Source organism: Mixophyes fleayi, chromosome 1 (genome assembly GCF_038048845.1).
Source record: "Mixophyes fleayi isolate aMixFle1 chromosome 1, aMixFle1.hap1, whole genome shotgun sequence".
Lineage (NCBI taxonomy): Eukaryota > Metazoa > Chordata > Amphibia > Anura > Limnodynastidae > Mixophyes > Mixophyes fleayi.
In genome coordinates, this window is record NC_134402.1 from 101,683,295 (window position 1) to 101,709,326 (window position 26,032).

The following is a 26,032-nucleotide window of genomic DNA, read 5'->3' on the forward strand; positions in this document are numbered from 1 at the left end:
GCTTCCCATTTTATACAGCAAATTCCAATTTGCTTTTAGCCTGTTTCATAGACCTTATTAAAATAGCCCAGGGCCATTTGCACAATCATTTTTTTGTATAAACTGCAGTGCACACGTCCAATGCAATTTATGCAACCAAATGCCATTTGCACACACTTTACTGCGTAGACGTTGTTCCACGGTTCGCAATGCACAGATGCCACTGTGTAATTTGCACAAGAACACATTTTTGCAGACTCTAATTTTCAAACCTGTTCCATTGTAGAGGCCGCTTTGCACAGATCTCATGGCCCATATCTTAGAGTGATTTGTAGCAATACATGAGTACACCCAAGCAATGCCTTCAGTTACTGGTGAAAACCATTCCTTGACCTCTAATACTTTGACATTCTCCATCCAACCCTCTAAAATTCACCACTCCCTCCGGTTTGCTCCAGCACCCCTTCCTGGTTCTCTCCAATCCCTGCAGTTATATTACTTACCTAAGGGCTCCTCTCAGCTTCTCTTCATTTTCTTTCTGCTTCTCCTCGCTGCCTCTTCTCCTTGCTGGATTCTCTCCGCTCCCCTCCAGTGACAGCTTTGTGATGTCATTAGTTGACACCAGTGACACTGCAGGGAGCTAGAGCAGAGCACCTCTCTTCATAGTTACGTATCTCTGTCCAGGAGCAGGGCAGGTGCAGTCCTGTGGTACCACATGCATACCTGGGGTTAATAGCAGCGGGCATGGTGCCCCCTTGGCCCTGCGTTCTGGGCTGCAGCACCAGCTCCACAGCTCATGAGTCACAGGATACATTTACTTTCTGTCAGCTCAAGACACACTGCACTGCTGAGTGCTGCATGCTCTATATTATAGTTCTGTTTACTCCACCATATATACAGGGGAGGTGTATTAAACCTTCAAGAGAGATCAAGTAGAAAAGTTGCCCATAGCAACCAATAATTCTCTGCCATTTTATAGACTCTGCTAGATAAATGACAGAAGCTGATTAGTCATAATTGCCAACATTATGTTGGTTACGTCTGGGAGTTTCTGAAGCGGTGTATGGGTGGAGGGGGCGGGCTTCATGAATTGCGCCATTGTGGCCCCACCCCCAGTGATGTGATGCCTGGTTTAGGTCTTTCTAAAGCGTGCATTCAGTGACATTATTGGTTGAAATAAGATTAGGTCAAAAGGTAAGTTTTTTTTATCTAATCACTGTATTTTAAAAGCAAAAATGTGACACTTTATAATACTCTGAATTTGGGTCTTTTTCATTTGCATATTATGGAAGTAAAAAATAATAATGAAAATGTAATTAACTTTGCAGAGCTCAAAATGTCACTACTAGTTTTGTAGACGTGATTGCCCTTTTTTTAAAAAAATGATCTGACATATTAAAATTATCCATTCATTTTAACAGGACTATAACTCATCTAATGAGGTAGTAGTAGATATGCCTACAATATGTGTAATAAACTAATTCTATGTCTCCAATCACTTCCCTCAGCAGTGTTCCAGAGCTAGTGATCTAACTGAACTAACTGAGCTAAATGATCTAAATGAGCCAAATGAACTAATCTTTTGTGTGAACTAGATCAGAATGAACTAATCTCCAAAATGAACTAGATTTCCCATCAATATTTTATGTACTACCAGGCCTTAGCTGGAACATGTCTGGCTCACCTGAAAAATATTCAGCAATCAAGGAGGATTGGCAAATTTCATTTCATGCAGAAGGATCAAGACATGGAGGAGCCTTTTGCAGCTTGCAAGTATCTAGTTATGTTATTCCTTTTAGGTTATTGGGGAACCTGTGTTAAAGTTAAGGCAACAAATTGTTGATTTTACTGCTTGAAAGTACAGGTGTGTACAAAGATCAAGGTCAACAAAGTTTTGATTTTCAAATGGCCTAAGGATGATTGCTTTTTCTCTTATATTTTAAACAGAGAAATAAGATGGGCATTATGGGTTCCAGGATAACTTACCTTGCAACACTTCTAACCAATGGGATGAAACCAACATGCATGTGTTTATCATTTTTAGTTTACAAGGGAGTTGTTATTTTCAGTTGGTTCTCATGTTGTTTGATTTGACAACTGTAATTGTGTCTATAATTTTTTTTTTTTTTTTTGGTGCAATACTCATTCTCCTGTAACTCTCTGCTGTTTTGGACAGTGATTAACACCCTCTTCTACACATGCTTCACTCCATTGTCCATCTAGACAGAGTTATCTCCTGGGTCACCTGCTAGCTCTCTAACCGCTCCTGAAGTGTACCCACCTCTGGCACATTCTCCCGTTCACTCTCACTTTCTATTGAGGTGTCACAAGGCTCCTTTTTCTTTTTTTTTTGCAAAATGTTGTACTTTAATTTTGTACATCTCTAGTGTTGGGTTACTAATTTGGTAGTTTGCCCTAAAATACCATCTATACATCAAGGACATCCAAATGTACATTGTTTTTTCAGACCTATTTCTTTCAGCACTGTCTTTCTGTATTTGGCTCATAGATGTAAATAACACCACTACAACCTGTGTATTGCTTAAAAATATTTTTTCCGGTAAGTTTGTGATGAGAATAGGAGGAGCAGATTCCTGAGGCAAATTAGGGCCCAAAAAATGTGTTACTTTGAACCTTATCAAAACCAGATCACCAAGTTGTGTTAAATTCCAGACAACTATTTTAAACCATAAGTAAATTACTGTATGCTTTTTCTGGTAATTACCTCTAAATGTTATAATTTATTTCTACACTTGCATTTACAACTCAGCTTTGCCAAAAATTAGTACATTTTATAAAGTGCCAATAATTGCGAATAGCTGAGTACAATTTCCATTGGGCCGCCCCCCTGTTTGTTAGGATACAAGTACTGAATGACATGACATTTTGCAAAGAGATCCGCAAGTGATGTAAGAACGCCCAGATGTGCTCTGAGAACCAATCACACAGTTGAATACTTGAGTTGCAAAATTAAGTTGGCTACATTTGCTCATCGAGAGCTGCATCTGTTGGAGGAAGGTATGGACAGCATGCCCAGTGGCAGGTATGTCACCAACTAAATGAAGCTGCGGGCCTACCAAATGGTTTGCCGATTCATATGGTTGCGATTCCACCGCCACAGGTCTGTAGACCAGCAGCAGCAGTGGTGGAGTGTTTTGCAGAGGTGCCAACCACAGCTCTTGCAGGAGCTCAGGAAAGAGATCAGGAGATGCGAGTTCTCTAGTATTTTGCGAAAAAAAATATAAATCAAATACTTGATAGATTTTTAAAATAACTTTCAAAATTAATCAAGGACATGTCCTACTCAAAATATAATAATCTGTCTCCAGATTACAAATGTAACTCCCCTTCCAATGCAACATGCTTTTCGGTTTTTTTTTTAAGAAGAATTTGATTTTTGTATCATTACTGGTGGAGGCCCAATCTCCAGACCAATAAGGCATGTTTGGGATTCAAACTCATGATCCCAGTGCTGGGAGGCAGAAGTGCTAACCACTAAGGCAACGTGGTGATGTTCACTACCAGACATTTCTAACCTAACTGTGGCAGATGAATTATATTGCAAATATTTGTCCAGGTGGTCTGGGGGTCCAACGCTCACAGTTGCCCTATGCTTATTAAAGCATATTACAAGTCCTGACCCAAATACCTCCTGTAATATGTCTCCATAATCTGTCACTATTTAGAATCTTTAATTATTTGGGCAGAAAACTATAATATTAATGTACTACATGTCATTACATTTGCAAACGTCACCTAAGCCAAATCCAAGATTTGTTACAGGACATCTGAAAGTGTTGTGTGTCTAATTTTTGAGTTTTTGGTTTAAAGACACTCAATTATCTATGTTACTAAATGTATGTTTCACAATGTCAGCTCATATTATTATATGGCTACATGTAGGTAACTGTGAAACAGGGAGAACATTTTTAAATAAATTAATGTGTTATACTTAATCCGATAGGCTGTCAGAGACTGTTCAGGAGGAGGAGCAATCAGTTGAGGAGGAGCAGAAGGAGGTTGATGAGGCACCGTAGGATGTGCAGGAGGAGGTTGATGAGGCACCAGAGGTGGCTGAGGAGGCACAAGAGGTGGTTGAGGAGGCACCGGAGGAGAAGGTGGCTGCCACACAGGCGGTGTTGGAGGTGGCAATGGGTGAATGTAAGTATTTAAATTAAACCCCTTCCCTAATTGTATTACTTTGAGGAACATTGCAGTTGCTCAAAAATCATGATTATCCACATGCCATTTTCCAAATAGCTAGTTATCCATTCGACAGCTGACAACCATGATGTCGAGATAAATGTTTTTTTGTGGATTAAAGTAAAACCTCTTCCCCCGGCCACCACACAAATTTGTATATATAAATTCATCTGTCAACCAAAAGTATAAATCCTTTGCCTAGTACTGTGTTTAGAATTCTGAGAAATGTGATTTTGCTAAGCTGACGCCATCTTGTTGCCTTATAGCCATTTTGTTCTCTTATAGCTTAAAGACAGATTAGATACAGCTAGTTTGTTTGAGTTATTCATTGTTTGCAAGAAACTATGCCCATGAGCTTGGATATAGCAGATGGAGATAAACCAACTCCCCCCTGGGAAGTATTCCCATGTGAAAATGTGAGAATGTATCAAGATCTGTGTAGAGAAAGCATGAGTGGTTAAAACCTTTTGGGGCGTAGTTTTCTGTAACATCTGATTTTGTGCTATATAGATATGTACTTGTAACTAATAAAGCAGAGCTAATTGTACACGCAATACATGCAGTGTATTTAATTCTCTTCAGCTGATGAGCTCATAAATTGATAAACTGACACTTACAGGTGAACAATCTGATTTAGATTCAACAGCATTGGAGGTCGACACCGAGACTGCTGACCTGAGCTAAAGGACAGACAGAACATGGAGGTCGCCCTGGACACAGGACTCTGACTATAACCCAGGTGAGAAGAGTTTTCTACTCGTCAGGCTCCTCTGTTTAGAGCTTCCTCATGTCCGTCTAAGGTATCAGGCACGCAGATCTGTAAGTCTTCGATTTATACAGGAATTACTAACTCAATTTGTTTACTGTAATTGTATTGGTAATTAGATTTCTGGAAGATGAGTGAACTTTGTCACGGTTGAATGCAGGAATACAGCTAAGAGCTACAAATATGGTGAAAACCACTCAATGTTTATTTGCTGAGGTGTACAAAACAGTAGGTAATCCAATGGCCTAACCTCCAAACCATTTACAATTTCTAATGGTACTCGCCAGGGTTGCCCCCTCTCCCCATTGATCTTCGCCCTTATAATCGAACCGTTAGCAGCCAGAATTCGTTGCAACCATTCTATTTCCGGTATAAAGGTCGGTTCTACGGAAAGCAAAATTGCTTTGTATGCAGATGATGTCCTCATTAGCGTGTCCAACCCCATTACCTCTCTCCCCCCCCCCCCCCTCCTTTTGGAACTAGATACTTATGGACACTTCTCGGGCTATAAAATTAACCCTGCCAAAACTGAAACTTTGGATTTCTATGTCTCTAAAACAGATAAAGCAATCCTAGATCAAACATTCCCTTTCACTTGGCATCGCCATAAAATAAAGTACTTGGGGGTCTTCCTTACCAAAAAATCTCTCCCATCTATTCCAAGCTAATTTCCCCCGTACCCTTTCCCAAATTAAGAAAGATTTCAACACCTGGTCCCTTCAATTTATCTCCTGGATAGGTCGTATAAACTCTGTTAAAATGAATATTCTCCCCAGACTGTTATACCTTTTTCAAACTTTACCTATCCGAATTCCCCCCTATGTATTTAAATTCCTCCAATTTGAGTCTTCTAAATTTATTTGGGCAGGTAAACGCCCACGAGTACGACTCAGGGTCCTACAGAGATCCTCGCGGGGTAGCGGTCTAGGTATACCTAATTTTAAAAAATACTATCTATCGGCCCAAATCGCTTAATGTCTCCTATGGAACGGTCCCGTTTTTGCTAGGGTCTGGGTGACACTAGAGGCGGAAAGTCTGGGGATGCTTACTCCTGCCTCCCTTCTGTGGACTCCAAGGGCCCGTCGCCCCAAAAAAGCTTTGTCTCATCCCATAATTTCCCACTCTCTGGCTATATGGGACTCATCCATCAGGCTCTATGGTCTCTCTCCGCAGCCATCACCAATTATCCCCCTTTTTAATAACCCTGATTTCCCTCCTGGTCTACACCATTCCGCATTCCTTCCGTGGCATTCCCGAGGGATACGTTTCCTAAATGACATAACCCGCGATATAACATTTCCCCAATTTACGGACATTCAAACTAAAATTGGCCTGCCCACACGGATATTTTATCAATTCCTGCAAATTCGCAATTTTCACTCCCTCTTCAAACCACGTCTTATTTCTCGACATCTCACAACAATTGAAACACTGTGTCTGCGCCAGGCATCGACGTCAGGTCTTATTTCTACTATCTACTCTGAACTAATTGCTCCCTCTACTCCTCCTCGAGACCCTCATGAGATGACATGGGAACATGACCTGGGCTCTCCTCTTGACGATGAGGAGTGGGCGGAAATTCGGGACAATGCTGCCTCCAGCTCAATCTGCGTCCGAATAAAGGAAAATGTTTACAAACTTCTCTACCGGTGGTACTATGTACCTACTCGGCTACAAAAGATACTGCCGGATTCTTCTGACAGGTGTTGGCGTCTATGCTCTGGTGCGGGCTCTTTCTTATATATATGGTGGGACTGCCCGAAACTGATTCCCATCTGGCGCAAAATTAAAGCATTGATAGAAATGTTAATTCAAATCCCCTTACCCTTCGACCCTAAATTTTTTATTCTTCCCCTCGGTTTCCCCTTGGCCACTAGACACCAAAATAAACTTGCTCGTCACATTATTTCAGCGGCCACATGTCAAATCGCCATAGAGTAGAGGCAGGCTGCCCCCCCTTCATTCTCCGCTGTAACTAATAGGATTTGGCATACGTATAAGATGGAATACATGACTAGCATTATGCGAAACACGGCCAAATCTTTTAACAAGGTCTGGGACCCCTGTATGTCTCACTTCCAATACCGCTCCCCCTTTACCTAATCATACCCCCTACCCTTACGTAACCCGTTCCTCTCTCATTTCATTGCCTCTGACTCAAGAGGGATCTCCCACGCACCTCCCCTTCTCCCTCTCCACCTTTCACCTTCTCTTTTTTCTTCCTCTTCCTTCTCCTTTTCTTTTCTTCTCTTTGAAAAATAAAAATGCCGGTCTTTATTTCATTGAATCTGTGCTATTTTATCTCTGAAGCACGGAGACTTCTACTTCACTATCGAATGTACTGAATATATTTTGTTTGATATAACATGTATCCTTTGCACTGTTAATTCTTTTTTCTTTTGACCATTAATAAACACTTGTTTAAAAAAAAACAAAAAAACAGTAGGTAATCATGAGCTTGCAGAAAATACCAGGCACACGGCTGATGTAGGAAAGCAGGAGGTATGGAGAGATCCCAAGCAGCAAGTAACCGGAAGCATAGCAGAAGGCAGGAACAACAAAGTAACAACAAAATGTAACAACAATAACCAGCAATGTATGCTCTGAGTGACAAGAATACATAGTGGAACACCCAGGTGTAAGGAATAATTAGTTCAACAAAGTTAACTCCTAAAGCACAAGAAACAGGCACAATAGCAGCATGTCTGGTGATCAGAGGTACTGCTGCTGACACATAAAATGAAACACAAATAAAGTCCAAAAGTCCAGGAGGCAGGAGCTGTCAATACAAAGCAGGAAGCTTGTAGGCAGGTCGTTACAAACTTTGAGTGTATGTGTGATACACCAACACTATCCCCAGAACTTTGTCAAGAAGTTAGATTAATTTGGCAGGCCTTCTTCCCAGATACTGTCAGGCTATTCTGCACAGGGGCATCCAGTGTCTGGAGTCCAAAGGACCGGACATCCAGTGTCTGGAGTCCAAAGAACCGGACATCCAGTGTCTGGAGTCCAAAGAACCGGACATCCAGTGTCTGGAGTCCAAAGAACCAGACATCCAAAGAACTCGACATCCACCCCAATGTGTCACCAGAACAGGACACCCACTGTTAGGACAACCGACAGAAACTAGATCAGAGTTTTCTATTGGGACTCAACAGTACTGTCAATATAGGGGAATATAGACAGTAAGCAGATAGATGACAGCAACCTCCCCATAGAAATGATGCGCAGATTTCTAGGATATGGGGGAAATAGAAGGTCTGCAAGTAATTTTTCACCAAAGCAGGGATAGACAAAGAAGGAATTGATATGTGTGGATGAAGAAACAAGGGTGTTGCAAGTGGTAATGTGACAAGAACAAAGGGCTATTGAGACCAAACCCCAAGAGATTGTTTGAGGCGGCACAGGAAAGTTAAGAGATCTGGAAAGTCGTAATATATGTGGATATGCTAAATGTATCACAAGCTAAATAATATAATGACTAAAATAATGAATCAAGTAGGTTGTGTACTAAATATGTATGGTTGAGGCTGCGCAGCTGAAAGAGTGAAATGTGCCCCTCCCTTATTTGTGTAAAAGATTTCAGTGTGTTGAGATAAGAAGGACTCTGCATTTTGTTATCTGGCAATGTATGTAACATTGTGTAACAAAAGGAGGCATTTAGCTGGCAATATGCAGAGAAAGCAGGGAAGTAGAGTAAAACATTTGTGCAGTAATGCACCTAGATTGAATGTGAAGACTTATGTATGAAAAGCAATAGTTTAAGTTTGGTTAAACTTACATGTTTTGAAATCCCTTCTCTCAGCAAACACACAGGGAGGGTCTGTTTGTGCAAACAGAGCCAGGGATGGGCGTTTCCTTTTTAAAGAGAAAGTGGGTGTGTCATCTGTCCATCAAGCTAAGGCTGGGGGAGGAGTATCAGGTATAAAAGCTTGTTTGTATCATTTATTCACTGAGATCAACGCTGGGGAAGTGTCACAGATTAGGGTATTTGCTTACTGGTTTTTGCACTACTCACCAAAGAGGCGTGGAGTCTAACGTGTTCCTGGTCTTCACCAGGGACCCCCGCAAGGAAGTGTGGTCTTAGCTGTGGGAACACGCAGGTCGCGGTCCTCAGAGGGAGTAACCAGTGAAGCAGTAGATGAAAGCGGTGTCGTACAGGCCGGGTCCAAACCGTGAATTCAGGATATGTCAGAGGGGAAGTCCAAAGCCGTAGTCAGGGTAGCCGGGTCGAGGTCAGAAGCACAGGAGGAAGAATCAAATATCAAGCTGAAGTCAAGTTCACAGGGAGCACAGAACAGGAGTAGTAAGTGACAAGCCGGGTAATACACAGGAAGCGCTGGAAACGGTACACAGGAACGCTGGAGCTAGGATGAGACCTAATACTCTGGCACTCTCCATGTGCCAGAGTGAGGCTTTTATACAGCTGTAGTCCAATCATTGGCGGTGGTGACGCTAAACACCACCGCCGGAGTTACTGGGAAGCGTTCCGTTACCTAGCAACGGAACGCGCGACCGCCGACCCGGAAGTACGCCCGGTTGCCAACAGAAGCAGACGTCCGTCTCTGTGCGGCAGACATAGCACAGGGACGGCGTCTGACAGGAAGCTGGCTGATCTTGAGAGAGAGCTGAGCTATGTCTAGCTAGCGTTTAGGGTCTCCAAGTATTGCTGTGAAATCTGTACGGTGTCAAAACATTTACCATCCTGACAATAAAACTACATAAAAAAGGAAAAAGTTGTTCGCGTGTGCTTCTGCAGTAGCGGGCTCTTGCCACAATTGATAAAAAGGTTCTTCAAGTATGCTTCAATATTTCAAGAGTAAAAACTATGTCTGGAGTGCCGAGTGATAATATCATATTGAAGCTGAATTGTATTTAATGTAATGCTGGGACTTGTAGTTGCACAGCTTTAGGCTGGAAGATAAGTCTTTCTTCCTCTGTATGTGAGTTTTGTTTCTGTCTTACTGCATGTGAGGGAGATCCGTGTTTGCCTGTCTTGACCGTTTTACAAGAGACATAGTAATGCCTGCATTGCTTAATTGTAAGCTTTTGAAGAGATGCAAAACAAGTGTTGAAATGTTTGGTCCGTCACTGCACAATTCAGTGGATGGACAAGACTGTAAATAATGTATATTATTAGTGTCAGAAGAAAACTGGCTGGGGTCCAACAAGCCGTTTCTGCATTTGAATAAAATTATTTTGTTTCTGAAGTTGAGAAAAATAGCTTTCTCTTTAATTAAGTTGAGAATTGTGGGAGTGAGCTTTTATATGTAGATATAACAAGTGGTTTTAATCTGTGTTAAAATGGTGCTGATTAATGTTCTCAGAAATCAGGAGGGTTTGTTATGTCCATAAAGAAATCTTACGAGATAAAATGCTGTCGGCGAGCGAGACTTGCTTAAATGAATATATTTGTACTTTCAACATGGAAATCATAGAATCTGGAAATATGTGTGAATATTTGGTGACGTGAGATTTTGTTGAGAAAATGTTGAGTGATTTACAAACACAATGTGAGGTGTGTTAAGAGCATTTTGTCGCTATCCAATAACGATTGTCGAATCTCGATTTGTGTTTCCAACGCACAAATATTTATTCTCAAAGAGTAGCAGAATAATTCAAGCGAAATAATAATAAGTACAGCCGTTACTTATCGCAGGCGCTCTGGATCCAGCGAACAGTCATTCAATCCTGAAGTCTGTGGACAAGAAGTCTGTTCACTGGATGTGAGGCTCATGCTTATATGCAAACAGAAATACAGTAATACAATGCAGATAATGTGGCTTGTTTCTATTGGTCCAGGTTTAAGGAAGGTCCAGGGAGTTGTAGATCATAGGCTGATTTAATCTAAGGAATCCAAAGGTGGGGTCATCTCTCCCGGTCGATTAACTCTGTTCTTCCCGCCATAACTCCAATTACAACCAGTCTATTAGCATTTTACAGTCAGAATCATATTAAAGGTTTATTCCCTAACATCAATAACTAGAGTATGCAATGTGCGATCTCTTCACCGAATGCACCGGACAGCTGCTGATGTAAAGGGGATTAATATGATATCAAACATGACACATTTCCCTTAACCTGAACCATAGGTTTCACTAGTATGCATATACCTTCTTTATTAAACATGAATTCTACTATATTTCGACATAAATGACTATGTGTTGCAACTACAATTAATGTGTACTATTTACAAATGTTTATGCGAATGTGTGTAAAAGTGTAAAAAACTGTTTATTGCCACGTGTTGCGGCTGGATACGCCCTTTCACGCCGTAGCGTGCTCTACGCATAATTTCAGACAAAGACAATCAAGTTTGCTCAATATTAATTGAAATGACTTTATCCAATTTGCTGACTTCGACAGGTGTCTAACGAGAGTACTCTGATTTATGAGAGAAGCAGTGTTGTTTTCAAATGGCTGAAAGCCTGAAACCAAGATTACAGATTGAATGTTTGGAAACCCAGAAAACATATTAGAGTCATTAAAGGGGGCTGTACTAGGCGATGATGAGAAAGGAGTGGCTTTGAAGCCTCGCCCAGGTCACATCACTTTGACATTCCTTGTTTGTGAGATTAGGGACTGCCGCTTTGAGGAAATCATATTTTCATGGCATGAAACGCATAGAGTCACAGTTAAACTACACAGAGAAACACGTAAACAGGTGTCTTATTAGAAGCTGTTCACTGCACAAAAATGTTTACTGGTTATCTGAAAATGGTGTACAAGCGTGTTACATGCAATAACACACACTAATTGGGAGATGTGAATGAATGACAGTTACTGTAATCCCTAATGAATAAATGTTAATCTCTATGCAAAAGTTTTTTTCTTCACAGAAGGTCCCCAGCTACAAAGACCCTTTAGGCAATCCAGATTGAATTTATCCAACTTCCAATGAATAGAAGTTTGCAATATGTTTTGGTCCACAGCCACAACAAACATAAGTAGAAACTAATGAATGATTTAAATAACGTAGACTCTGCTGAGTAATGACTTCTGTGTTTTTAAAGAGAAAAGGAGAAATGGACTAACATAGTTGAATATGAAATAGTGTTTGGGTTTGTTTTTGCTTTTTTTAACCAAATTTTATATCAGATGGTTTGAAAGAAAGTAATGCAATGTAATGTTAAATTATGGCAGATAACCAAAGGTTTTTATTTTTATCCTCATAATAGTTGTAAGTCAATCAGTTTTGTAAAGACATTCACTGCCCTTATTTACTGTGCTATAATCATCATATACTGTAAATACCTCTTTATATGATGGGCATGGTTATGTATTGATGGGAATTCAATGTTAGTACATAAATGAAAAAAAAGCCTTAAAGACTTTAAGAGCTATTATTTGTGCTCTTGCATTAGCACTTTTGGATAATAGCAAGCCGTTTATACTCTCCTCTGAGCAGAACCAAATGTTTAACCAGTTTTAAGCTGAAGTAACTTCAGCGCCAGCACTGACTTATGCCAGATTATGACAAGCCTTTCACATTATTTTGTCATGAAGTCAGTGCACATGCACAAGGAGTACTGACACAGATGCATGGTCGCAAGCTAAGGTCACTTGCATACTACTTTGCACAATTAGACCCAGGCGCGGGCTGGCATGTTTAAGCCCACGTATGCGGCCAAAGAAAATAAATAAGAAATATTGCACCAGAGAGGGGGGGGGAATCCGGCCCTAACAGCGGTTGGACTGAGCTGCCCCCCTGCCCCTGATTAGACCCAGTCATACGAGCGGCACCTACTTGTGTTAAAAGCAGTGTCTGCAGCAGCCATAGTGTTTGTAAAAAAGTACAGATATTGTGCTAGGGCACCCAGTAACCCTAATGGTGCCACATGCAATAACAGAAATTTTAAATCAAGCACAAACAAAACACTTCTCAGCAGCCAGACTTACCAAATATGAAGTAGCACTGTTAACTGCCTGTAATGTTACACTTAAGTGGTGCACAATGTTAAATCCTGCTGCCTTATTGCAGCAAGTTTCAAAAAATGGGAGAAGTACCTGTATATATCGGGGCTTCGCTAGGGATTTGGGGCAATCCCATCCCAGCCTGAACAGGAAGAAAAAAAAATGCAAACACAAAATTTTTCGGAATATGATTGTGTAGAACTAATGAGACAAGGATCTTTGGTTTTATCTGACATTAAAGATACACCGCTATCAAATGCAGACATCTTACGCTACCACATAGATGGTGTTTCTTATACAGTTTGTGCTGTAACCACACACACAGAAATAGTGATTCAACAGACTCTACCGAGTCACATGTCAGCGCAAGAAGCTGAACTGAAGGTCCTGACACTTGCATGCACATATGCAGAAGGACAGTCAGAAAGAGTAAATATTTACACTGATTCAAGTTATGCGTTTGTAATTGCGCATGATTATGGCCCTATATAGAAAAGTAGGGACTTTATGGGTTCAGCCAGCAAACCAGTCAACATGCTGAACATACCAGGGCACTGTTCACCGCATTCCAGCTGCCTCCAAGTCCAAACGTTCAGTGATGAAGGTGAAGACACACACAGAGACATCTGGGGAAAGATGCTATGGTTGTACTCACTAACAGGTTATGGATAGCACCAGGGTTTGCCCAAGCAGCACAGGAGTTAGTGGCAGGATGCCTAATCTGTGCACAGAATAACCCGGGGGAGTCTGTCCCATGGAAAAGCACACCCCAGACATAGTATCCCTATAAAGGATACAGATAGACTTTATACAACTTTCCAAATGCTCGGGCTTTGAGAATGTGTTATTCTGTGTCGACTTCTTTAGTCACTGACTGGAAGCAAGGCTGTATAGGAAAGCAAATGCTAAAGCAGTAGCCAAGAAAATTACGAGTGAGGTATCTGCTGATATGGGGTACCAGAGGTCATTGAAAGTGACAGAGGGACACACTTTACGGGGCAAGGATTCCAGGAACTATTAAAAGACATGGGAATCATATCTGTCCTTCACACCCCTCACAGATCCCAAAGTTCGGGATGTATGAAGATCCTTAATGGTACTCTGAAATTGAAAATGCAGAAAATAATGGCTGAAATTATGAGAGAGGCCATTAGCTGAAGGAGTTTAAAATCATGTGTTGTGAGCTGATAATGTTACTCACCACTGGGGGGTTTTAAGGCTGTAGTGTAATCAGTCAATTAGGAAGGAAGTGGGAGTGTCGTGGAAAGAACATATCAAGCAGTGTGAGAAGGAGAGAGCTTCCTGTTTCCTGGATCCGGAGAAGCTGCAGCATCAGGCTTAGTATCTGGCTCCTCTGTATTTGTAGTTTTATCTGTTGTGATTTGTTTTTGCTTTTTCTACCTCTCTCTCTGTTCTCTCCTTCTGCTTGTCTGCTTCTCCTGTCTATTTTTCCCCCTTTTTCTTTTCTTTGTCCTCCCTTCCCCAGCATGGCATCATCCCGCCCCAGAAGGTCCCGCTCCATTCCCGCCAGGTTTGCGGGGTCCCCTCCCCCCCCGTCGTCGCTGGCTGCGACTTCAGCCCCAGCAGTTCCCCCTGGCCCCCCCCGTACTGCCCAGTTGCCTGTATGCCCCCCGGGTCCTCCCGGCGGAGGCATTAGTATTTCCATGAGGGCAGCCGCCCGCCGCCCACGTGACTCGGCCGCCGCGAGTGTGTCTCGCGGGGCGGGGCCGGGTCGCGCACGCAGGTCTAGGGCTCCGGAGCGGGCGGTGAGGCCGCTCGTGTCCGGAGCCGTCCACCGCATTAGGCAGGCTGCCAGAACCCGAGGCAGGGGATCTCCTTCCCCCGCGCCTGGGGTTCCCTCCGTGGCCTCGCCAGCTCCAGCCCCCCCTCCCTCCTCCGTCGGGCCTACTGTCTCCCCCTCCATCCCTCCTGGTCATGTCGCCAGTAGTGTGGTCCCGGGCCTGCCTGCGGTGGAGCAGGGCCAGGGGTCCCCTTATAGAGGCCTGGGGCCCGTTATTGTTCATCCCGTTTGTTCTCCGGGGTCACTAGGTCTGGGGGCGGTTTCAGGGTCCCCCTCCTTGGTTTCTTCCGGGCAACAGTTTCCTGGGTCCCTGCCTCATTCCCTCCATTATTCGTGCCACCTGTCCACCCCCCACGCCCTTCTCCCTCTCAACCCCCTTTCCTCCCTGTCCTCCTCCCAGGCCAGGGACCCCCCCCCCTCCTCCCTCCTCATCCTCCCCCCTCCTTTTTTCCATGGACTCCTTGCATCAGGCTGGGGTGGGGATATCTTCCAACAGGGCCCCTGGTTTGCTGGGCCCAGCCCCGGTGGGTTTCCCCCTAGGTATGGGGGGTTCAGCCCATCAGCAGTCCCCTTCTGTTTGTTCGGCTCCTAATCGATCACTGGCCTCTGACACAGCCGTGATGTGGCCGTTGCAGCAACATGTCGGCCAGCACCACAGGGTGGAGGGACCCGCCCCCTCTTGGTCATTACCGTACCCCCCTAGAGGTTATGGGTCTGTAGTGGAAGCGGGGAATTTGTGGTCGGCCCCTTATCCAGCCCTTGCGGGTCAGTACGTGCATTCTTATCCTCAACCCTCCTTGTTTAATAGTTCTGGCGTTTCTGGTACGGATTCGTTTTCTCTGGTTAGACAACAAGGAAGTAGGGGTCAAGGGGTTCCCCCTCAAGCGGGTTTCCTAGGTCACCTCATGGTTCCCCCCCCGGTGCCTACCCCGGATGGGGTTCCTACTCAACAGTTGCATAACCTGTCTTCCCCACGTGCTAACATGTCTTCTTATCCAGTTTCACAGATGCAGCCATCTTCAGTCGCAGGGCAGACGGGCGTGGACGGAGCAGGGTCGCAGCTCCAACGGGAAGAGGCAGCGGGGACTTCGACAGGGCAGCAGGGGTCGCACCAAGTTGTTTCGGAAGGCGAGGGCGGAGCGAGATTGGACCTGCAGGAGGCGCAGGCAGCGGTCGGTGAGTATGATGGTTCTACTGTAAGCAACACCTACATGTCCAGTTCTAGCATAGCCACCACCAGTGATGAGTCTGCCCCATCTTCTCCCAGGCAGGGTCAGCGCAAGCTCATTAAAATTCTTAACACCCACTTCGGGGGAACTAAGAGGAAGAACGTAGATCGGCGGGAGGCAGCGTCTCCTACTCCGGCTGGAGGTCCCCTAGTTAGATGTGAAAACACGGCATTGTTGATAGGAGTTAGGCGCAGCATGAGGCACAAGATCAAGAGAGGTCATTATGTTGATATATTTGAACTGACGAAGGTCGCTCAAAAGGAGTTGGCGGCTGCGTGCATGCGAGGGGGAGTCGGGGAGGATGCTTACAGAAACTTTTCGAACTGGCTGACAGGGTACTCCGTTTTCTCAGCTTGTTATTTGGAAACTAGACCTGATGCACTTATAGACGTATGGAAATACCTTCACCTTATTAATGAGATGCATAGTTGTGAACGCCCAGGTACCTGGAGATTGTACGATAAGCTGTTCCGTGAGAAGGTACACGGTCAGCTTTATATGCCCCTGGCTTTTAAGGATGTTGAGATCTGGTTAAGATTGAATAGAGCCCAGGTGTGGGAGGTGAGCATGGGGTACGGTCCCCCTCAGTTAACCAGGTTTCCGTATGGGGGGAGACGAGGTGCTCCCCAGTCTTCCAAAAACCGTTGTTTCGCCTTTAACAATTCCTCATGCGGGAGGGGGGATTCGTGCCGGTATAGACACGTCTGCACCAATTGTAGAGGTAGTCATCCCCTTAAAGAATGCCCTAGGGGCTCCGTCGGAGTCGGTAGGGGACGGGGAGGGGCGGGGGGTTCTGTCTAAAGCGGACTCCCCCATTATATTCCCTATCCTCTGCAAATGGCTGTCCCTTTACCCAGATGCGGCGCAGGCCTCTTTTCTCAGGGAGGGTTTTCGCCTTGGTTTTCGTCTTCCCATAAATAGTGGGGTGGCGGGTACTGCCGCCAGAAACCTTCGCTCAGCGTATGCACACCCCGACATCTTAGCGGAAAAAGTGGGTAAAGAGATAGGCCTTGGGCGCATGGTGGGTCCTTTTTCATCCCCTCCCATTCAAGACTTAGTCATTTCCCCGGTGGGAATAGTACCTAAGAAGGCCCCAGGAAAATTTAGGTTAATCCAGCATTTATCTTACCCGGCGGGTAAGTCAGTTAATGATGCTATTGACCCCCAAATTAGCTCAGTGGTGTACCAGTCCTTTGATGATGCGTTAGCACTAGTGAGAGAATTTGGCAATGGTGCGCTTATGGCCAAGTGGGACATAGAATCGGCCTTTCGCCTCCTTCCGTTGCATCCAGAGTCCTTTAAATTTATGGGTTTTAGAATTCAGAACCGTTACTATGTGGATCGGTGCCTGCCAATGGGCTGTTCAGTATCGTGCGCATATTTTGAGGCGTTTAGTTCATTCCTCCATTGGTGTATCGGGGCGGGGACGGGACATCGCGGCATTGCGCATTATCTGGATGACTTCCTGTTTATAGGTCCGGCTGATTCCCCTAGTTGTAAGGAAACACTGTATGCTGCGCAGGCGTTGTTTCGTGTGATGGGGGTGCCAGTAGCTGCAGACAAAACGGAGGGCCCGGCCACATGCCTGAGGTTTTTAGGTATCGAAATTGACACAGTGGAAGGTTGTTGTCGTTTACCATCTGATAAAGTGGCTAAGTTACAATCCCTGATACAAGAGGTCTTGGCTGTTCCATCTTGTACGTTGCGTAAAGTTCAATCATTGCTAGGTTCTTTCAACTTTGCCTGCCGAGTAATACCCATGGGCCGAGTATTTTGTAGGAAGCTTCAGCTAGCAACGTCAGGCTTGCGTAGTCCCCATTCCCAGGTGCGTTTGTCAACAGAGATTAGGGAGGATCTAGGCATATGGAGTCGTTTTCTAGTGGCTTTCAACGGTGTAAGAGTATGGCCAGCACACGCAGTAGCTAGTACTTCGTTGGATTTGCATACAGACGCATCAGGCTCGAAAGGTTTTGGTGCCTTTTTTCAAGGGGAATGGTGCGCGGCACCCTGGCCGGAGTCATGGAGATCCGAAGGCCTGGTGCGAAATCTGTTAACGTTAGAGTTGTTTCCCATCGTTGTGGCTTTGGAGCTGTGGGCTGTCCGGTTGCGCGGCAGGAGCGTGGTTTTTTGGTGCGACAACTTAGGTGTGGTGCAGGCTATTAACAAGCAAAGCGCCTCCTCACGCACGGCGATTAATTTGCTCCGTGTCCTGGTGTTGAGGTGTTTAGAGTCTGATATTACCTTTCGGGCACGTCATGTTCCTGGCGTGGACAACCAAATAGCTGATGCTCTTTCCCGCTTTGAATGGCAGCGTTTTAGATCTCTGGCTCCACATGCAAGTTTAACTGGCTTACAGTGTCCTCCTTATGTTTGGCAGATGGTTCGTTAGGGATAAGGTGGCTAGCAGAAGCGTCCCTGGCTCCGGCAACTAGGAAATGTTATCAAGGGGCATGGGAACGTTGGTTGAGTTACTGCGCATCTTGCAACAGCGACACTTCAGGTCAGATTCCCTCCATTACGGGTTTTATGTGGAAGTGTTACAACGAAGGGGTTTCTAGAGCAAAGATGGGGTCCCTTTTGGCTGGTATTTCATTCACGGCTAAGTTGAACAGCGCGCAGGATCCCACAAAGTCATTTATCATAACTAAAGCGCTGAAGGGTTGGGCCAGGATTCAGCCTATAACTAGCGACACACGCCGGCCGATTGACGGGCAAATTTTAGCCAGATTGATTGCGGCATTGCGTTATTTAGCTACAGATGACTATGAGGCTTTGCTATTCGGGCTGGCTTTTTCAATGGCGTATCACGGAGCCTTTAGGGTTAGTGAGTTGGTAGCCAGATCTAAGAACGACATAGGGGGAGCTTTGTTGTTTAGAAATGTTATTTTACAAACTAATGTGATACGTTGTAAGATAGTCAAATCCAAAACGGATCAGCTAGGCAGAGGTCATTGGTTAGCGATTACGGAGCAGCAGGAAACATCCATATGCCCGGTCAAGCTGGCCAATCAATTCGCTAAAATTCGCCCCCCAGGGGAAGGTTTGTGGTTAAGTCATTCTGACAATACGCCAGTAACTAAATTTCAATTTAGTGCTTTGTTAAAACGGGGCCTTGGGGAGGTTGGCCTTAACCCTGTTGAATATGGCACGCATTCCTTCAGAATAGGGGCGGCCACCGCCGCTGCAGCCAGAGGGGCATCTGTCAATGAGATTCAAGCGCTAGGGAGATGGAAGTCACAGGCCTATAAGAAATATATCCGGCCGGATAAATGAGCCTTGTAAGGGCTCTTATATATATGGTCATGTTCTCTCCTTATGTCTCTCATGGTTCTTTATCGCTTTCATCTCTTCTTTTCTCATCTATCACTTGGTGACCCAGGGTTATGCTGCTCGCTGTGTTAAACGGGGGCATGGAGGGATTTTTCCTCTTGTTTTCCTTGGCAAGGCCTGATTAGTGTGTGTGCCTCCCGGGGTTTACAAGGGGTTTTTACCTACATATGGGTTACCAATTTTCCATTTTCTTTTTGTTAAGAATTAAAGAATAAAGATAATTCCAGTTTAGCGAGACAAAATAGATAAAAATAAATAAATAAATCAGTCAATAAACGAGACAAAATAGATATAATCAATTGCCTTTAGAACTAAAGATAGGATCTTTTTTCCCTTTCCAATATTCGAATTTAGTTGGGGTGGCCCCTCTGGTAGGGAGGGGATACCTCAGCGAAGTGTTATAATTTAAATAAAAATAAAGATAAAATAATAATATAGTTCCGTTTGTTAACACGGTTGTTTGGTGGATCATGTCTCAGACACGGTTATGATTGATGAGACTATTCAATTTGTTTTAGGTTTTTCGGTGAAGAAGACGAGGATATGGGTCGTGGGTCATTCATTTATCTTTTGGGCTGCGAAGCACAGGATAGCGGAGAGTTGGTCCGGTTTCACACACCCAGTTGACATCCGCTGGTTGGGTAAAAGGGGCATGGTATGGGCGGCTTTGATTCCCACGTTAAGGGAAGAAATAGAAGTGCACGGTACCCCGGATATAGTGGTCATTCATTTGGGAGGTAATGATGTAGGAAAGGGCAAATCCCTTGATTTAATCATTAATATTCGTGAAGATCTCGCACAGATACATGCCCGATGGCCTTCAATGAAGGTTTGTTGGTCCAACATTATACCTCGATTGTCCTGGAGATCATCTATTCCCCCGGCCACATTGATAAAGGTGGTTAAAAAGATAAATGGATACGCAAGACAGAACATTAGGGGCACGCAGGGGGTTGTCATTAGTCATCCTGGGTTAACGGTAGACAAGAGGCATCTTTTTAGAGCAGATGGGGTTCATTTGTCGCCAGTAGGAACGGTTTTGTTCATAGAGAGGATTTTTTCAGAGCTCAAGGGTTTAGTTTTTTCTTTAGGTGGCGGGCCGCGTGGTCCGTAGGGCACTCGGCTGTGGCAGGAGAGCATGGCAGTCATAAGGTTGTTAAACATACGGTACTTAATGTGTTGGCAATATAGCCTTGGTTCCCTCAATGTTATTAGACTCGTTGGTACTCTAGTAAGGAGTATCAGGTTTTTGCCTAGAAAGGGCTTGACCAGTTTGAGTCAGAGGGTATTGAGTTAATTTATAGTGTATAGTACCGGCCAATAGTTAAGGCTTAACCTGGGTTGGTGGAAAGGAGGCGATCTTCCACCGTATTGGTTCATGTTGGTTTTAGCTGGCTGCCTTTGCTCTTCGCCACCTCTATAAAGAAAAAGGTCCAAATTGCTTATAGCTTTGATAGTATTGATAGATAAAATAAAATAAAGATAATTAAAATAAAATAAAATAAACATATAATTTAAATAATAATAATGTAATAAAAGGACCTTTTTTATTCCAATCTTAAGTCGGTGTCCGTGTCTTTATTTTATGGTTGTATTTGTGGGGATGTTTTAAACAAAGAGGGGAATGCATTTGAAGGGTAATCAACACTATGCATTTTATTATGAGAGAGGCCATTAGCTGAAGGAGTTTAAAATCATGTGTTGTGAGCTGATAATGTTACTCACCACTGGGGGGTTTTAAGGCTGTAGTGTAATCAGTCAATTAGGAAGGAAGTGGGAGTGTCGTGGAAAGAACATATCAAGCAGTGTGAGAAGGAGAGAGCTTCCTGTTTCCTGGATCCGGAGACCCACCCACCCGCCCTGGTTCCAGGTTATTGATTATGTTCCCTCGTCACGAGGAGCGAGGTTTTTGAATGGCAGGAGAGCATGGCAGTCATAAGGTTGTTAAACATACGGTACTTAATGTGTTGGCAATATAGCCTTGGTTCCCTCAATGTTATTAGACTCGTTGGTACTCTAGTAAGGAGTATCAGGTTTTTGCCTAGAAAGGGCTTGACCAGTTTGAGTCAGAGGGTATTGAGTTAATTTATAGTGTATAGTACCGGCCAATAGTTAAGGCTTAACCTGGGTTGGTGGAAAGGAGGCGATCTTCCACCGTATTGGTTCATGTTGGTTTTAGCTGGCTGCCTTTGCTCTTCGCCACCTCTATAAAGAAAAAGGTCCAAATTGCTTATAGCTTTGATAGTATTGATAGATAAAATAAAATAAAGATAATTAAAATAAAATAAAATAAACATATAATTTAAATAATAATAATGTAATAAAAGGACCTTTTTTATTCCAATCTTAAGTCGGTGTCCGTGTCTTTATTTTATGGTTGTATTTGTGGGGATGTTTTAAACAAAGAGGGGAATGCATTTGAAGGGTAATCAACACTATGCATTTTATAGGTCTGCCATGGATCTCATGTTTACCTGTGGTCCTGCACTCAGTAAGAAACACTCCTATTAAAGACACAGGTTTAGCACCAAATGAGATAGTTTGGCACAGCACACAAAACAGGCTGTTATTTTCCATAGCAACTACAGCATGTACATAGTGATTTGTTGAACTATGTTGCGTTATTATAGAAACAACTAACTGAAATACATGGTCAAGTGTTCTCTTCCATTCCAGGCCCAAATTTTGATGCAAGTACTCAGAAACTGCAACCAGGGGACTGGGTGGTCGTGAAAAAGCACGTCAGGAAGAGTCTTGAACCCAGATACGAGAGTCCTTTCCAGGTCTTATTGACGACTCCCATGGCAGTGGAAGTACAGGGAAATGACACCTGAATACACGCATCACACTGCAAGATCTTCAGACAAGGGGAGTCTGAGTAAAATGTATTCTACAAGTTATTTAAAGGTCCAAAGGACACCAGAGAGTGGTGTTCATTGATATTAGCAGGAGGAATATTGATTGCACGTTATGTTCCTTTGCTGTAGGCTGTAGATGTGTACTTGTCTAGAAAGGAAAGCTAGGTCTGGAAGAACTAGACTCACGCCAATAGTAATGTAGAGATCATTATACATAATGAGAAAAATGCGAATATGAAAGCTTAACCCAACCACATAAAGAAAAGAGCAACCCATGACTGTAGGGGTTTACACCCAATACAGAAATGTATTTGTGAGTATTGTGGCCCAACACATTACATTTACATAAGACAATAGGTTAATATTGGACTACCTGACAGGAGGGTACTGCCTGACCCTAAATTGAAGCCCAGGGTTGCACCTTTTTAACTAGTAACACAGATGATTCAGAGAAAATGTTTGATGAACACTTACAAAAAAGTAAGACATGAAATATAAATTTTTAAAGGAGCACACTGGAGATGCTCATCTAGAAGGATAGTTTTAGCTGTACCTGGCTGATTGGTTCAAGGGTATAGGAGGATGGTTATCAGGTTTTATACATGTTGTACTTCAAGGACTGTTACTAATCATTATATATATATATATATATTGATAAAACTGATGATGTGGCTTATTAACAAGTGAATTAAAGCTAAGTGTTTCTCTTCCAGAAAAATTTAAGTTACCACATCTGTCTTAACCGCTGTACTGTGCACCCCATCTAATCAGTGTAAACATTGTTTAATTGCCAGTTGGGATCAGTGCAGAAACAAAGAACCTTTTCCTTGGAATCCACATGCTCGTTACTGAAGCCTATCCTTATGAAAATATACATATACATTTACAACATAACTTAATATTTAATTTACATTGGTCCCTTTGCGTTACATCATAATTTTTATTTATTTATGATGGTTCCAGCAACTCTGAGGTGCTGTACAGAGAACACAGTCCCTGGCCCAATAGAACTTACAGTCTAACAACACACACATATTGCAGGGGCACACCCAGGGGGGGTTTTCCTAGTCCCCAGAAACCTTTCCTACCTGGGGTGCCATATGCTTACAGTGGCTGGCCCCTCTCCCGGGACCAGCCACTACTGCTTGTAATCCTCTCCCAGTCAGTTCCCTGCTGTGTGAGCACAGCTCTCTGCTGGCAGATTGACCCTGCCCCTTCCTCCCACACAGCCAGCATGGGTGTTATGCAGGAGGCAGCAGAAGAAGGTAAGAATGTGTGTGTGAGTCTGTGTTTGTGTGTGTCTGCTTATCTGTGTATATGACAGTGTACATGTCTATGTGTTTGATCCAGTGTGTTTATGTATGTGTGTGTATATGACAGTGTACATGTCTGTGTGTTTGATCCAGTGTGTTTATGTATATGTGTGTATATGACAGTGTCATGGGCACTAGGAGTCTTTGCCCAGGAAATCACCAGATGTTGGCTTACCAGAGTAATATAGATGGTAATAGGTACTCTGGTAGCAGGGTGACCACGGAACTGGAGGAACAGCAGATGGTGAGAGAATGCTCGAGGAAAGTCTATGACTAGCAGCACTGGTAGTGAGTATATAATTGAACACGAGGAACTGGATGGACAAGGAAACGTGAGGGTAGTCAGTGGTCTGCATATAGCAAGTTGTACCACTGCTATGTGAGAGGATACTTGAAACTGGTGTCACAGGGAACTGGAAGCAGTGGTCTGCATATAGCAAGTTGTACCACTGCAATATATATGTGAGGAGGGCACGAGGAGATGAATGCTATGCCGAGTATACACGGGTACATAGAACTTGATCCCACGATGATATCACAATACAGTGATAACATAGCAGCACTGCTAAAGTATACAAAGTCACAATAACAATCCAGGCAAATAGGAGACAAAGTCAATGGTAGCAATAGTCTCAGTGGATAGAGGACTCCGGAGGAGAACACAACACAGTCCAGCTAGATATGCAATACACAAGCAAAGTCAATGAGAAGTATGCATACCGCGGTTCAGGAGAGCAGGCTGTCAGAGAGGCGTGCAGGGATACCTGAACGGCTGAAGGCCGGCAGGAGGAGAGATCACTGGAAGGTGGAAGCGGTAATCAAGTTGGTGCAGCGCACGGCAGGTAAACCATCATGAACGAGGCAATACTCTGGAAGCAGTAGTAAATGGAACTGGAACTTGAAGAACACGGGACAGTTGAGGCGGTCTGAACTCCAGTAGCAGAGATGGAAGCAGCGGAGCGCTGACCCGATGAACACAGGAGAGTTGGGATGAGCTGGAACTCTGTAGAAGCAACGGAGGCAGCGGATAGGAATCAGCTGGCTGCAGACACGATGAACACCGGGGAGTTGAGGTGAGCAGGAACTCTGTAGAAGCAGCGGAGGCAGCCGATAGGAATCAGCTGGCTGCAGACACGATGAACACAGGAGAGTTGAAGTGAGTAGGAACTCTGTAGAAGCAACGGAGGCAGTGGATAGGAATCAGCTGGTGCAGACACGATGAACACAGGAGAGTTGAAGTGAGTAGGAACTCTGTAGAAACAACGGCGGCAGCGGATAGGAATCAGCTGGTGCAGACACGATGAACACAGGAAGGTTGAAGTGAGTAGTAACTCTGTAGAAACAACGGAGGCAGCGGATAGGAATCAGCTGGAGTAGACACGATGAACACAGGAGTGTTGAAGTGGTCTGGAAACCACAAACGAACAACAGGAATCAGCAGGAGCTGAATACACGAGGAAACACAGGAACACCTTCAGAGGCTCATGGGAATGAGACTCCAAGATCAGGCCACGAGGTATTGACCACAGGTGCTTTAAATAGGGAGTGTTGCCTGATCAGCCAATTAATGAAAAGTAACAGATACTGAAGGCTTGAAAGGGCTGCACATGCGCAGACCCTCAGGATGGCGGACGGCCACGGTTCCTAAACACACAAGAAGTAGCACTCACAGTCCAGTGAGTGACAGACAGCTTACATATCTGTGTGTTTGATCCTGTGTGTTTATGTATGTGTGTGTATATGACAGTGTACATGTCTGTGTGTTTGATCCAGTGTGTTTATGTATATGTGTGTATGTGACAGCTTACATATCTGTGTGTTTGATCCTGTGTGTTTATGTATGTGTGTGTATATGACAGTGTACATGTCTGTGTTTGATCCAGTGTGTTTATGTATATGTGTGTATGTGACAGCTTGCACATCTGTGTGTTTGATCCTGTGTGTTTATGTTTATGTATGTGTGTGTGACAGCTTACATATCTGTGTGTTAGATCCTGTGTGTTTATGTATGTGTTTATGTATGTGTGTGTATGTGACAGCTTACATGTTTGATCGTGTGTGTCTGTGCTTGTCTGTGTATGGGACAGTTTACGTATCTGTGTGTTTGTAGCCACGCCCCTACACATACTGGACACGCCCACTTGCATCGTGGCGTGGAAACCCCCCTCCTCGAATCCTGCGTTTGCCCCTGTATTGATTGATTAAGTCAAATGGAGTTGATTAGAGGAAATTAAAAAAACGAAAATAGGTAGAACATTAACTCCACCCAGATAAGCCATACAAGCAGGAGATGAAGAAAACAAGGTAAGGTTGGCAGATGCTAATTGCATTTCACAACAACACCACCAGCCCTCCAAAAGGGAATCCATTCGTAGTAATATCAGAAACATAAGGTGCCTTTGGGGCCTAAATCATTAAGCAAGGTAAATGCCAAACGAAATTAACACCTTCATAAAACCATCTGGCATTGAAGCGGTAGGTAAATGCCAAATATAATATGAGTTAAGCTTAAAATTGGAAAGAAACATACTGTACATCAACTTCCAATGTCAAAGTATACCCACAGAAATATGGACGAGTACATACAAAGTGAACACATATAAAGGAATGGTTGGGAATTGAACTCATGACCACAGTGC

At 43.8% G+C, this 26,032-nt stretch overlaps 1 protein-coding gene across 1 annotated transcript; it reads left to right on the plus strand.

Moving 5' to 3' along the window:
- The first annotated feature begins 14,000 nt into the window (after positions 1-14,000).
- LOC142140808 (uncharacterized) lies at positions 14,001-21,572 on the plus strand. Its single transcript, XM_075198724.1, has 2 exons — positions 14,001-15,839; positions 18,270-21,572. The coding sequence occupies exons 1-2, from the start codon at positions 15,116-15,118 to the stop codon at positions 19,163-19,165; spliced, it is 1,620 nt and encodes a 539-aa protein (XP_075054825.1). The 5' UTR covers positions 14,001-15,115; the 3' UTR covers positions 19,166-21,572.
- The last annotated feature ends 4,460 nt before the right edge of the window (positions 21,573-26,032 follow it).

Excerpts from the sequence above, each read along its gene's own strand:
- LOC142140808 (XM_075198724.1), top strand. The coding sequence starts at position 15,116 with ATGGACTCCTTGCATCAGGCTGGGGTGGGGATATCTTCCAACAGGGCC. Across the intron at positions 15,840-18,269 it reads GGAGGCGCAGGCAGCGGTCG|ATGGTTCGTTAGGGATAAGG; the intron begins GTGAGTATGATG and ends TATGTTTGGCAG.